The sequence below is a fragment of the Piliocolobus tephrosceles genome, chromosome 1 (assembly GCF_002776525.5).
Source record: "Piliocolobus tephrosceles isolate RC106 chromosome 1, ASM277652v3, whole genome shotgun sequence".
In the NCBI taxonomy this organism is placed as follows: domain Eukaryota; kingdom Metazoa; phylum Chordata; class Mammalia; order Primates; family Cercopithecidae; genus Piliocolobus; species Piliocolobus tephrosceles.
Genome location: NC_045434.1, coordinates 59,177,890 through 59,192,726, shown reverse-complemented (window position 1 = coordinate 59,192,726; position 14,837 = coordinate 59,177,890). Strand labels below are relative to the sequence as shown.

Sequence of the window (14,837 nt, the reverse complement as noted above, 5' to 3'; positions counted from 1 at the left end):
AATGTCTACCTGATACAGAATTAGCACTGCAAAAGCAAAAGTAAGACCAGAGAATTTGGAGAGGTTGTGGAGCAGAGATTTAAAATTTAAAAGTGGAAAAGGGTAAAGAAGCTCTGTGAAAAAAAAGTGACTTTGAGAACTGCAGTTATTCAGCCTAAAGCAAAATTGCCTCTGGGAGGATTTAAAGTTTTAAGTCTAGAAAGTAATACTGTATGAGCAATAAAGGGCAACTTTCATTTGTTTCAATTGAAGACAGGTAAGAACTATCTCAATTGCAGGAAAAAATTATTTGGGTTCAAATTTCAAAAATACTTCTTGACTATAATAGAAATGAGACACTTGAGGAGATAACCAAAAAAAAAGCTATAAAGCCTTCCTTGGAAAAGAGGTATTTTAATACGGGCTATATGAATGGAATTTCTGCCTATACACAAGAGATGAACTAGAAAATGGAATGTATATGAAGGTTTGGCATAGCTGGGAAATGACAAATTTCTCCTTACACTCGCTTTTTAAAATGGTGATGGCATAAGATTCTTTCCTTTTAAAAATCATAAGATAGGCTTTTATAAAATCAAAAAATGCTTTAGGGTTACAGGAGAAGGGCTTTGGAAATTCAAGATATGGAGCAAGTTGTACATCTTTTCCTCGAAAAGTGCTCACATTATTAAGCATGCTTTTGATCCTAAATAGAGGCAGCCTGTCCCTTCACTGTTCACCATAACTTTGCCAAACTACATCTATCAAACCAAATACCTCTCAACCCATTTGCTGATTATTTGGATCACAAAAATCAACAACCTCACCACAGAATAACTCCATGCCTGGAAATTAAATGGCAGCTTTCTCCCTTCCCTTGATCTAGAACATTATTTTCTCAGAAAAGTTTTCTTGATCTTGGATTCAACTATAAGGAATAATAATGCATCCAGGAAGACCAAGGCCTTAGCCATTAAGACAAATAGGTGATAGCCTCATAGAGCAAGAAACACCTCTTTTGTGTAATAAAGCATCAGTGAGTCCATCAAACTTTCATACTTCCAAAGTTGAGCCCTTTCTTATAGAATGTATCTACAGAACTGAAGAACATTAAAAGGCAACAATGACTGTTTTATAGCTATTTCCCACGTTTCAACAATAACTAGTTGACAAGTTTTTCTGTCAAGTGGAAATAAGTGTTGATTCCAAAGAGTTAATGTGCTCATCTACTCTATGGTCAGGGTCTGTTTCTAAGGTGGCCAACCAATCATCTAAAAAAACCCAGTGATGAAGGCTATGGTGTGAGGAGACAGTGGGAGGGGTTAAGTGGAAGTGAGGAAAGAATTCAAAGTAAGCAATAAAAAACAGATTCTTCCACATTAGCAGCAAAGTTCAAATTAAAATATTAAGTATTTTTGTAGCTTAATGGCTCTGGCAAAGGTGCTTGGTTTGCTGGCTAGTATGTGGCAAAGAAAATAATTGCAGAAAGGGAATACAGATGAGGAAAGAAGGAAACCCATGTACCTTCTCTGCACCAAACTTGCGAGTTTCACATCTTGATGGATCTGAGGGCCATTAAAGTCATAAGAAAAAAAACAACTCAAGTCCCTAAATTAACAGGCTTCAGTATGAAACTTCTTTAATGCAATAGAAAACTGTCCCCATTTCCCACCCTTCCCCACTTTATAGTATCCCTCCCTTTCTCCCCCCCAAAATAGCACATGGGATGAGAACTACTCTGTTTCAGAATAAGGAGAACCAGCTACTGGACAAGGATAACTTAAATTCAGTCTTGCCCAGACATTACTGAAAGCCACTTCTGACTGAAAATTTTAATAGAATGGAGAGGATGAAGTATGAAGCCAGTAGTGAGAATCTGAAATTAGCTTACTTTAATTCAATTATTAAGAAAATAAATTAATTTTAATTTTAAATTATTCAAGATGTTAATTCTAAGAAACCTGAAAGTAATTCATTTTGATTCATTTCTGTGATGTTAATTGGACATAAAAAGGCATGCAATCATTACCCATATTCCCACGGCTAGAGTGAAAGGAACATCTCCCACCCCCTTTGAGCCTGGTACCTTTTCAAGTAGGTTGATACATAGGTGGAGGGGGCAATTGTCTGTGGGGTTTCATTTCCCTTTGCTTCATCCCTCCATAGCTGCCGGGTATAGGAGCCACTCCTCACTAGATTAACAGCTGATTCTCTGTAGAAGCATGAAAGGAAAACAAAACACTGATTCCTACCACCAGTTTTTGTCCATGATACAATGCAAACAGAGAGAGAAGAGCCAAACAGGCAAACTATAACATGGCTAATAGACACATTCTTCAGGTGATTCTGTTTTATATACCTGTTTTCTGTACAGAAGAGAAGTATTACTGCCTGCTTTCTTTTATCAACTTTGAATCAATTAATTTCAACAGGTACCAAATTCCTCATGTCAAAGGTCTCCAACTCTTTTGTAATAAGAAGTCACTTTTGATCCTCACTTAAAAACTGCTTTACGGCTGGGCATAGTGACTCACATCTATAATTCCAGCACTTTGGGAAGCCAAGGCAGGCAGATCACCTGAGGTCAGGAGTTCAAGACCAGCCTGGCCAACATGGCAAAACCCCATCTCTACTAAAAATACAAAAAAATTAGCCGGGCATGGTGGCACATGCCTGTACTTGAGAGGCTGAGGCACAAGAATTGCTTGAACCCAGGAGGCAGAGGCTACAATCAGCCTGGGCGTGATCGTGCCACTGCACTCCAGCCTGGGCGACAGAGTGAGATTCTGTCTCAAAAAAAAGAAAGAAAGAAAAAAGTGTGTTGCAATCAGTCTTAGTAGTAGGTGGCTTTTAAGTTAAGCAGAGAAGGAAATGATGGGGGAAGATGAAGAAGTTACTGAGAAAAAAAGGTTATTACAGAAGGGGAAGGGGAAGGAAGACTTGCTGGAAGCCTCTTTAGCATTATAAATGAAAAGGTATCCAGGAAAATGTACTAGGATTTTTGATCCACAATTGATAACTCAGGGTCTTTGTTGCAAAACCTATGGGTTTCCATGCTTCACAAGATTCTCTAGCACAATCCTTTTCAAACTTTAATATGTATTAATATTTGAATCACCTAGGGAATTTCATTAGAATACAGATTCTAATTCAGTAGATCTGGAGTAGGGCCTGAGATTCTGGAGTCCTAACATGAACCCAGGGCAGGAGCAGTGGCTCACACCTACAATCCCAGTGCTTTGGAGGGCAAGTCAGGAGGACCACTCGAGGCCTGGAGTTTGAGACCACCCTGGGAAACATAGCAAAACCCTGCTTCTATTAAAAAAATTTTTTTTTTAATAAAAATAAAATGTACCCAGGTGATACCAATGCTGCTAAGGTTTGAGATCACATTTTGCCCCGAGATGCAGCAATACTTCAAAATCCCTATATTTAACTAATTAGGAAGACTTTAATTTTACCTTCTGACAAATTAGAAGTTGGTCAATTTAATTAAATAACATTATTTTAGTGTTCACTATGTGTTAGGCACTGTGCTAGGAACTAGGGGTCCTTGAGAAACCAGACAGACACAGACCCTACCTTTACAGAGCCTGCTGGTGGGCTAAAACTAATGCATGTGTGGAAAAATCAGGGAAGACTTCCTAAAGAAGGTAATGTCTAAGCTGGAGTTAGAATGTGAAGAATAAAGAACTAGCAAAGCAAGGATATAAGAGTTGAGAGGTGGCCGGGCGCGGTGGCTCAAGCCTGTAATCCCAGCACTTTGGGAGGCCGAGACGGGTGGATCACGAGGTCAGGAGATCGAGACCATCCTGGCTAACACGGTGAAATCCCGTCTCTACTAAAAAATACAAAAAACTAGCCGGGCGACATGGCGAGCGCCTGTAGTCCCAGCTACTCGGGAGGCTGAGGCAGGAGAATGGTGTGAACCTGGGAGGCGGAGCTTGCGGTGAGCTGAGATCCGGCCACTGCACTCCAGCCTGGGTGATAGCGAGACTCCGTCTCAAAAAAAAAAAGAGTTGAGAGGTGTTCTAAGCAGAAGGAACAAACAATTCATAATGTGGTGAGGAAATCTGAGGGAAAAATGCAGAAGAGTAATGCCCAGGAGATGACTATGTCCAGCAGACCTAAGAGGATGAGGACCATCTTTTGGCTGGTTTTAGGATTACCTGTTCTCCTTTTCTTCAATATCACTTGTGCTGTTGAGCTTCCGGGGTGCTAGTGAACTAATATAGCTTTTGTTTTCTCTCTCCTGTAAAATAAAAATAAGTAAAGCACAAGAAAGGTACAATACTGGCACAGTGTAAAACATTTTGAGTAAAAAAGCAGAACTTAATATACCTATATAATCTTATTTCTGGATCCAACACTAATTCTATTTTGAGCGGTATTTATAAAAGGTTAGCTTTCAAAAGCTTACTCCTAACTTTCTTCCATTAAAAAACAGTATGAAGGGAAATAATTCTCATGGGAAAGTCAGGATGAGCAAATAAAGAAAACAGCAGCATAAATTTTACAAAGCAGCACCTCTGCCAAGAGAGGAGGAGAGCCTTTGAAAAGCCACAAACAGAAAGCTCCACTCTAATATTCTTGATGAAATAAGATTTATGTAGTCCCCAATAGTCCCCAGTACATCTTCTCCTTGAAATACAGCTTCCTTAGGAATATGTACAATAGTATGCTGCAGAGTTAATCCAACCAATATGCCTCATCTCTTTTGAGTAGTCTCCAGAGATATAAAGCAAGAGGACTGTGATTAAAAAGAAGATGTGACCCCAGAGGAAAGCACTAAGAGAGTCCTATAAAATCTGGAACTAAAGAGTGAAGAAAATAAAAATTTACTAATCTTGAATGAATATACAAACTATTTGTGAAGTTAGCCTAACCATATTAATGAATGAATGACAAGTTAAAAATTATTTTTCCAAGTACTAATTTTCCTGAGCTTAATTTGGATTCAAAGCCCAGAGAACCTCTTAGGCCGTACTGAATTTCTTTTTTTTTTTTTTTTTTTGCAGGGTAGGAGGCTTTATTTCACTGTGGAGGGAAAGCAGCCTAGACAGCGTGGGGCAGGCAAGGCAGCAGGGCTGCCCCCAAGCCTGTTGAGGAGAAGTTGAGGCCGGCCCCAGCAGAGACCTAGCCCAGCGGGAGAAGGGGAGTTGGCGGGAAACTGGGTCTGAAGGAATGAGGGCCCCCTTGCTCTGAGCATTCCTCCTAGAGGGCCTCAGTCCCTCCTACTGGCTGGGCTGCACAACCCCCAATCCTTGCTGCCTCCAACTCGGAGGAGGCGGCTGGACCAGGGAGGGCAGTGGACAGGGAGCCTGGGGGAGTTAGGGAGCGCAGGGCAGGGTCCATGGTGTGCAGAGGGGGTGGTGGCCACCTGGGCGGTCAGTTCGTGGCAGGAATTACCACAGAAAGTGCCACATCCCCCAAGGCAACAGCAGTTGCCCCAAATAGCCACTTCCATGGGCTGGACCAGGCACTCTTGCTGGGGCACGGCTGGGGTTGCCCAGCATTTTCTGGTACAGAGCGGTCTCCATGCTCCGCTGTGCCCCATGCTTCTTCACCAGCTTCGAGAGCTCTGCGTGGATAGTCTTGTTGGAAGGTTCCAGCTTCAGGACCGCCCTCAGGACAGGGATGGCCTCACTGTACTCACCCTGCTGGGGCAGTATCTTGCCCTTGTGGAAGACAGCCTTGATGTTGTCCAGATGGTGCTCCAACAAGGTTGCAGGAGCGCGGGGCTGCGCAGTAGTGGTTGAGCCTCACCTGTGAGGCCACCAGGTTGTTCAGACACCTCACCCTCAACTGCAGGAGCTGCTCCTCCTCCTCGAACATCATGTCCACTTTGGCACTGGAGTGATGGTCTTGATGGCAAAGTCATAGGAGTTGGTGGCCAGGACAAAGTCCGCCCACTGGTAGTGGGCACTGCCGCACTCCCACTTCTGGTTGGCCAAGGCCACGCACTCCTGCCCTATGAGCATCTCCAGGTCAGGCCAGTCCACGGCCATCTTTGGGGTCACCTCCAGGCACAGGGCCGCGTGCGGGGGATATATGGGCTCCTATCCTGGGGGCTGTAGCAGTACATGCAGTCAGCAGTGACCATGGCTGTCTCCCCCACGTCCATGAGTTAGACACTGAGATCCAGGGCCTGGATGACCCTACAGACGCTCAGGGTGAACACCAGCTCCGGCTCCTCCTGCACCCACATGCCATTCTCTCGTGATGTCTGCAAATGCATGGTGACCAACTGGCCCTTGACTGGGCGGCTCAAACCCGGCGGCCCTGGGATAAGCATCTTCTTCCTCAACAGCTGGTTATGTCTGACCACTCTTCTGGGGCCGGGGATGGGGCAGGCTCAGGCTCCATGGCAGTGAGGAACTCTCGAGCCAAGGTCCCAGGCTGTTCAGTCTCTTCCACCAGGGGCTGTCCCATGTCCTCCAGCAGTGGCAGTTCTCTAAGGTCATCTTCCTCCTCCTCTTCCTCCTTGCCCTCTGCATTCTCAACCCCATCCAGCACCTCGAAGTCCTCGAGCAGTGGGACCCTGGGGGGGCAGAGGGCTCAGAGGGTTCAGCACACGATGCCATGCTGCTGAGGGGATAGGAATTGGCCTTCTGGCTCCAGGACCCCTGCCTGGGGTCCTGTGCCCCCCTCCGCCATATTGGAATTTTATGTTTCTGATCCATTTTTTGCTTTAGGTAAGGGGGCAAGGAAGACTGAACGAACCAAAAGGAAAAGCTATTTTTAAAGTTTTTTTTTTTTTTTTTTTTTGCCAAGTAAATAATAGCAAGCAAATAGCTACTTGATTAAACTATCAGTGTGCCTGTCTCCGTTTAAAGGCTTTGCATTTCCAAAATCAACTTAAGGACTAGAAAATATTTTCATTTGTTCCTAAGATTGAATTTTCATGGAAAAAAAAACTGCATTGGAATTCCGCCATACCCTCCCAAACTGCACCTTATCTTTGTTGTCTAGTAGAGCAGAAATCCGAGGGCTTGAAGAGGAACGGTAGATGGAAGAGCCTCGGTCCCTTAGAGGTTCCCTGGAATTGGCCACCTCACTCAGCATGTTGTGGCTGCCAGTTTTTCTCAGTCCCAATCTCCATGACGAAGGAGATTCATCTTTGGGCTCTTCTGGCTTGTTAAAAAGGCCAGAAGAGAACTACGAGAGAAGCAAAAGAAACGAAAAATAAAGGCTCTGATGATTCTTTTTCAGCCTATTTGCCTTTTCCACACTTAACTAAGTTCAGCGAGGCAACATAAGGTAGCTAAGAACAAATACAGGACAGTCTTTCTGCCAATGTTCCCTCCCTCACCCGGCAAACACTAATAACCTCTCTAGGCTCTTTCTTCCTAAGTCAAAAATAGCCTCAGATTCTTTACACAGTGCTCCTACCTGACAGAGTTGTTATGAGAAATTAAACACCATTTGCTATCCTTGTGCAATTAATACTGACCTGGAACACCAGGAGATTGTATTTGAGTAATGTATCTTCTTCTAACTCACTGTGGAACTGAAAATAAGATACTTTACTTCTCTAGGTCTCAACATGCTCACCTGTAAAATGACGATAATGAGCTTAATCCCTCCTTGTAATACGTGGAGACTGGAAAAAATGAGACCAGCTAATTTATCTTCTATTTTTATTTTAATTTGAAGTAGGGTCTCACTCTGTCGCCCAGGCTGGAGTGCAGTGGCCTAATCAGAACTCACTGCAGCCTTGACCACCTGGGCTCAAGCGATCCTCCCACCTCAGCCCACCAAGTAGCTGGGACTACCAGCATATACCACCATGCCCAGTTAATTTTCTCTAAATTTTAGTAGAGACAAGGTCTCCCTATGTTGCCCAGGCTGGTCTCGAAGTCCTAAACTCGAGCAATCCTCACACCTCAGCCTCTCAAAGTGCTGTGATTACAGGCATGAGCCCATGTCCAGCCAGGAACAAGCTAATTTATAAATACATTTTAAGGTACTATGATAAAGTGATTTAAGTTAACATTGATAAAAATTCTAGAAGCCACTCCACTTAAATTCTGCTAATTTCAAGGAAATTTATTTGATCTAGAGCAGCAGTTTAGCGAGCTTTAGATTTCACTGAGCAGCCCCAAAAAAAAAAAAAAAAAAAAACCCACAAAACTAGAGGTCAAAGGGTTGCTATCTTTTTATCTTTTAAATTTAATTTTGCCAAAAGAAAATAACATTCTGAAAGATGTTTTCTTTTTGAACTCATCATCACCACCATTTCATTAAAAATGAAATGTTAATATCAGAAAAGAAAGCTTTATGGAAAGCTTACATTGTCCTTAATTATCTCATTTTGCCATAAACTAGGGAAACATCATAGATCAGCATTAGGCCAAGGACCAGTTTGGGGTACAACCAGTCTTTGGAACACAAGCCAACAGACCCTTCCTGAGGTCCAAGACCTTTTCAAGAAGACTTAGGCCTTTCTTCCAATATGAGGCTACCTTTACTGCCTGATACAGTGAAAATAAATAAAAATATTAACCACTAATCTCCAACTCACATAAGATTTTCTCTTTTCATCAGTCATCTGAATGTACACATGTATGTACTCCTTCCAGCTTTAGGGGTTCAATAATGTCAGCTTTTTACAAGCTACCCTGATTCTAAGGGGGAAAATGCCTTCCCCAGCATCATTTTAGCAAAGTAGAATAAGTATCTGTGTGTGTGTGTGTGGTGGTGGTGGTGCTGTTGTTGTTGTTGTTGTTTTTGAGACAGGGTCTCACTCTGTTGCCCAGGCTGGAATGCAATGGCACAATCACAGCTCACTACAGCCTTGACCTCCCGGGCTCAAGTGATCCTCCCACCTTAGCCTCCCAGTCCCAAGTTGCTGGGACTACAGGTGTGTGCCACCACGCCTGGCTAATTGTTTTATTGTTTTTAAAGATGGGATTTTCCCATGTTGCCCAAGCTGGTCTCAAACTCCTGGGTTCAAGTGATTTGCCCACCTTGGCCTCCCAAAGTGCTGAGATTAAAGGTGTGAGACACTGTACCTGTCTAATTTAGTATTTTTCTATTGAAAAAAGTAGGAAGTCTAGGCATCCTTAGAAGCAGTGGCAGTATATGAGGTACACCTAAATGACTGAATAATGAGTGAGATAACATTTATTGGAAACCTCTTTAATTATTCACAATGATGCTTCTAGGGATAAATAAGTAGCCAGGCCTTTGTTCTCTCATTTCCACAAGAATACCACAAGCCTATCTTTCCAATTCATGAAGTGCTAAGAAGATCATTAAGTTCATACCTATATAACCACAGAGCTTTTTCAACAGCTTCACTCCAAAGAACTCAAATCAATTCTTAACCTCAAAATGACTTTTATACTTTGTAGAACAGGGTCATCATTCAACTCAGTCTCACTGACTAGAAGCCTACAGATTCTCAGAGGCCTGCACAAAGTTACAGGAGGAGGTGCCTCTGGTATTTCAACAAGTTGTTTCTACGTCTGCCCTCTACTCATCATAAGGTATAAAGACTTTACTCATGAAAGTCTTAAAGGAGAAACATAAAAAGGAGAATAATCATCAAAACAATAAATATTGGATGCTAGATATCTTCTAGCCCAGTCCACACTTTACATGTAGGCATCTTAACTTCAGATACAAAGAAAAGAGGCAAATGACAAAATCTCTTTGGCCTCGGACTACTCTATCTTATGTTATCTTAACACATGGTAGCCAAATTTGTTTGGTAATGACCTTATAGATTTTGGGCGGCAATGTTATGGGTTGAATGTTTGTGTCCTCCCAAAATTCATATATTGAAGCACTAATTCCCAATGTGACTATATTTGGAGATAAGGGTCAGTGAGGAGTGATGAAGGTTAAATGAGGTTAATAGGGTGGGGCCCTAATCCGATAGGGCTGTTTACCTTATAAGAAGAGAAAGAGATACCAGAGCTCCTTCTCTCTGCCATGTTAGGACATAGCGAGAAGGTGGTTATATTCATGTCAGAAAGAGGGCCCTCACCAGGAACTGAATTGGCTGGTACCTTGATCTGAGACTTCCCAGCCTCCAGAACTGTGAGAAATAAATTTCTGTTGTTTAAGCCACCCAGCCTGTGTTTTTTGTTATGGGAGCAGATTATGACAGGCAAAAATGTATTTTTTATTATTTTGCAAGAATGTACCTTTAAGGCCTTTCTAGATGTGTGCTACTGCAGTAGGGTAAAATCTAATTCCTAAATTAAGTAAAAAGTACTCACCCTCCTAGCAGAAGAAGCAGAGAAGGTATTCTGAGCTGGTGCTGGTATCTGCTCCGTGATGCTACTCTTGCTTTCAGAGTTGGAATGGTTGACAAAGGTTTCCGGCTTTTTACCTGTTATTTAAGACAAGAGAATTAACAACTACTAGTATAAAAATCTTATCTTTGTGTCTATGTCCTTTTCTGCTAATTGAAAAGATTTGCCCATTATCAAAACAGATTATTAAGGCCTTGTAATGCTTGGATGTAAACTAACATAAGATCTCTTGCAACTGTTGGCAGAAGAAAATAAACTCCACGTTATTCCCATCTTGGTAGGCTCCAACTCTAACTTTCAGATAAAAACTGAAAACTATCTCCACGTTATTATATTATATATAAAATCCATATATAATCTGTCCTTTGGGGATCTCATCCTTTTCTACAGTTGTACCCTTCACTTCTTATGCAGATAATTTCCAATATGGCACTTGGGTCCCTACTACTCTGGGGAGTCCCAGATCAAAGTCCAGATCTTAGGCACACCACTTGCCAGTTGTGAAACCTAACTCACCTAACCTCCTACAGTGTCAATTTTCCATTCTAAAAAGTAGTGATAATAATATATACCTCAGAGTGTGGCTGTGAGGATTAAAGAAAAATGTTTAAGTGTAGTGCAAAGTAAAAAGCACTCTACAAATGTAAAGTTTTATTGTAATTCCCTGAACTAGATACAATGTTTGTTACTAATGAATACCATCGACTACACTTATATCTCTCATGTGACATGTATTTTATTCATGTATACACCTTTCTATTCCCTGACTAGATATATTCAACAAAAAACATTTAATGAATGTGAATGCCTGTTATGTACCAGGCATTGAGCTGAGACCTGGGAGTTCAACAATGAACCCAGAGTTCCCAGCCAAAATGATGAGTGCTACAGCAGAGTTAAGTAGGCACTGCTAGAGGGACATAAACAGAGAACAATCATGGGGTAGAAGAACAGTGAGGTGGCCCATTTCCTTTCAGCTTCCTATACCAGAAAAACCTAGATCCTATAGTTTTTCAACCTGCTAGATCCTATAGTTTTCTACAGAAATCACTCAATGAGCATTAATGGCCTGAAATGAATTTAGGCTTAAATGGTACAAATGTTCAGGAGCAGGAAAGCTCAGGGCATGTTTGAGGAAATTAAGCAGTCCAACTTGGCCAAAATGTGTCCTTATCTATGTAAAGCATTGGAAAGGTCAGCTGGAGCTAGATTATGAAAGTCCTGAAGGCCAGACTGTGGGGCTTGGGGTTTATTTACTCTGTAGGCAAAGATAGAGTGAGGGAGGTGGTCATAGGTTTAAACAGAGGTGTAGCATAATCAAAAGGGTACTGTGGGTGTTTATGCCAATAGCAATGTGAAGACGGGCTACAGAGAACAAGAGATCTAAGGCAAGGGCACAAATCATAAAGCAGTGACAGTCATTCAGGCAGCTCCCTCCCATTTTTCTCATACCTTAGCAACTAACAGAAGTAATCTAGAATAGAGCAAGTTCAGATATTTGTTTCAAATATTTGAAGCCCAGAACATGTAAGTACTCAATAAATAACAAAATATCAAAAAGATGCACATTTATAAATTCTGATAGGTACTACTATAACATTTCCAGAGCATACTGTGCATGATAAATAATAGAAGTTCAAGTCTCAATGAATAAAAAGTCAACTCCTATACTGTAAACTTAGCTGGTGCCTTTCTTCTCTGTAGAACTGGATGGTTCTCTGACTTCCTTTTGGTGACTGACATTCAGTGAGTCTCAGAGACTAAGACATGAAGAAGGGTAGTATTCTCCCATCATGGAGAGAAATCACATCAGCAACGCCAGACCTCATGAGGAGCTGGTGCCCAGACAACAGAGTAAGTTAAATTATATATATATTATAGGTAGGCCAACCATGGCAGAGTTCAGAGGAAAACACAGACTCAATTGTAAACATAATGTGTGACTCTTTCCCCTCTAGCAGAAACATTTCATCTTATCATGGACTCCAGTTTGGAGGGATAATATGGCAGTGAATGTGGGGCATAGGTACACTATTCTTTTCTCAGTGTTTGCCTGACTATAAATCAAAACTTGTGGATTATTTTCCAGCTTGTTGGTCTGACCATGTTCAACATCTCACTCACTGTTGGGGTTCCTGTCTTGTCAAACAATAAACTTAAGCTCTAGGGCCAGGTGCGGTGGCTTATGCCTGTAATCCTAGCACTTCGGGAGGCCAAGGCAGGCGGATCACTTGAGATCGGCAGTTTGAGACCAGCCTGGCCAACACAGTGAAACCCTGTCTCTACTGAAAATACTAAAATTAGCTATGCATGATGGTGCACACCTGTAGTCCCAGCTACTGGGAGGCTGAGGCATGAGAATCACTTAAGCCTGGGAGGCGGAGGTTGCAGTAATCTGAGATCATACCACTGCACCCCAGCCTGGCAATAGAGCGAGACTCTGTCTCAAAAAAAAAAAAAAAAAAAAAAGAGGAAGCCCTATATGAGGTATATATTATCAATAATAGCCATAAAGGTAAATATGATTTTCTTCCTTCCTTACTCCCCAACTCACGAGAGGGAAAAAAAGATTTTAGGATTCTGTTTAGGAAATCAGGCAAACCTGAGAATTAAATGCAAGTATTCACCAGTTGGTTTGACCCTAAGAGCTTCTGCAAGATCTCATCTTCTCTGCCTCTCAGCATACTGACTTTTGGATTTTGGTTTCTATGCCATCTACCAACCCAGGGTAAGGAGAATTGGATTCCTCACATAAGAATTATTGTTTTCTTTTTAAATTTTTTTGTAGAGACAGGGTCTTGCTATGTTGCCCAAGCTGGTCTAGAACTCTTGGCTTCAAGCAAGCCACCCTGTTTGGCCTCCCAAAGTGCTGAAGCACTGTACCCAGCATGCACCTAAGAATTCTTTGTGCACCTTATCCTATGGCTCCACAGGAATTGGTAGATATAGTCTAACATAGCTCACAGTTTTTATATAAGGGGGTCACTGGCAATTTGATATCTTATCCTTGAAAACTAAACTTCAAGCTCTTTTTGGAGTCCTGTGAGGCCTGGCTAGCTCTCCGACAACGAGTAATCTCCTTACACTATGGAGATAGAGGGTCTTTACTATGAACAACTTTGCATTACCTGCCTCCTTCTCAGTTTCTGACTCAGAAGCTTCATCTTCACCTTCCTCCTCCTCTGAGCTGGAGCTACTAGATTCTTTGTTCTCTTCCTCCATTTCTTGAGACTTAGGTGTCTCCTCCTCATAGAGCATCTTCTCTTTGCTAAATTAAAGATGACAACTTGAGTGTAATTCAGAAGTGATAATCAGGTATAATAAAGGGAACAAGTCTATAAACCTGTATGTGGAAGCAATAACAGAAACACATTCAAATTCTTCTTTACATCTGTGTGTTCTTCCAAACTCTTCATTTTTGCAGACTAAGATTTAGTATTTGACTACAGAGTATGGCTCAAGGAAATCTGGCCTGTTTAACACACAGAAAAAAGGAGAGCTATGAATTTTGATGACGCTGGATAAATAGTCAAAAAAATAATTTAACAAATGTTTACTGAGTACTTATTACATGCCAGGAATAATGCTAGGCACTGGTATAGTCATAAACAAAATAGACATTGTCTCATTGTCTCTGAGTTCATGAAACTTACAGTAAGCAGAGGCAGAAGTTGAGACTAAGAATGCCTAAGCCAGGATTTTAAAATGTTGAAATGCTGCACACAGTCTAAATTAATTCTGAAGTTTAAAACACAGTCAACCTTCCTAAGTGTCTCCCTCACATATCAATGCCACTCTCTTGTTCCACATACTTTCCCACAAGTTTATAGATCATTTGGCTAAATACAAACACAGAATTTCTTCACTTTATAAATTCTGAAGTATGTCACTGACACAGAGCAAAGCTCATCCCACTACTCAAGCCTAAATGTCTTACTTCTTAAAGAACCCACTCTGCATCTTGCTGTTCAGGTCTGACTCAATGAGTTTATTCCGTGTCTCCTTTTCACTTCGAAGCTGGAAACGGAGAAAACAGAGGGAAAAGGGAAAAAGTTGACTATTGGTGAATAATCAGCAGTATTGAGAACCAAAATGGTACTGTCATTCTGAAGAAAATAGGACCAACACCAAAGAGGTAGTGGGGAACCCGAGAAAAAGAGAAACATATCAGTTGGGTCTCCTTAGATGACAGAACTCATCCAAGGTAGAAGAGAAAAGCCATGGTGTTAAGAACTTCAATAAAACTGCTCCTATCAAATATCCAAACCCAATCTTCAAAAAAAGTCTAGATTCTGAAGGATAAAAAGCCAAAAGGAACCTGAAAGAATTCTTTATGATTCATATACTGAAATAAGTTGGCAATATTTCTAAAGAAAACACAGGTACCAAATGGGAAATAAGCCCTTAGAGAAAATGGTCTGCTATTTAGATGCATGCTCTAGACAAAATGTATTTATATCCCTGGAACTCAAAGTTATGCAGAGGGCAAAGATAAGTACCATTCCCACTGGTGTAGAAATATTATTTCATGAATAATACTATTGATGTTCAAAGACCTTACCATGCTAGGTAGAGAATACACAGGAACTCTCT

General features: G+C 41.5%; 1 protein-coding gene and 1 pseudogene across 11 annotated transcripts in view; both read right to left on the bottom strand.

The window, feature by feature from the left end:
* The window catches only part of PPP1R12B (protein phosphatase 1 regulatory subunit 12B), a 235,347-nt gene that overhangs the window by 136,708 nt on the left and 83,802 nt on the right, over positions 1–14,837 (bottom strand). For 9 of the 11 annotated variants that reach the window (XR_002725301.3, XR_002725302.3, XR_002725300.3 and 6 more), the window contains exons 7-12: positions 14,182–14,261; positions 13,373–13,512; positions 10,209–10,321; positions 6,934–7,137; positions 4,149–4,231; positions 2,066–2,191 (exon numbers count right to left, since the gene is read on the bottom strand). Coding sequence is in view for 5 of the 11 variants with exons in the window: in XM_023186835.3 (XP_023042603.2) it covers positions 2,066–2,191; positions 4,149–4,231; positions 6,934–7,137; positions 10,209–10,321; positions 13,373–13,512; positions 14,182–14,261 (746 nt within the window). In the remaining 6 variants the exon portion in view is untranslated. Of the gene's footprint in view, positions 1–1,503; positions 1,545–2,065; positions 2,192–4,148; positions 4,232–6,933; positions 7,138–10,208; positions 10,322–13,372; positions 13,513–14,181; positions 14,262–14,837 lie in introns of those variants that run through there. The other 2 variants (XR_002725303.3, XM_023186839.2) reach the window with 2 other exon arrangements.
* Positions 4,253–6,739, bottom strand: LOC111522684 (annotated as a pseudogene).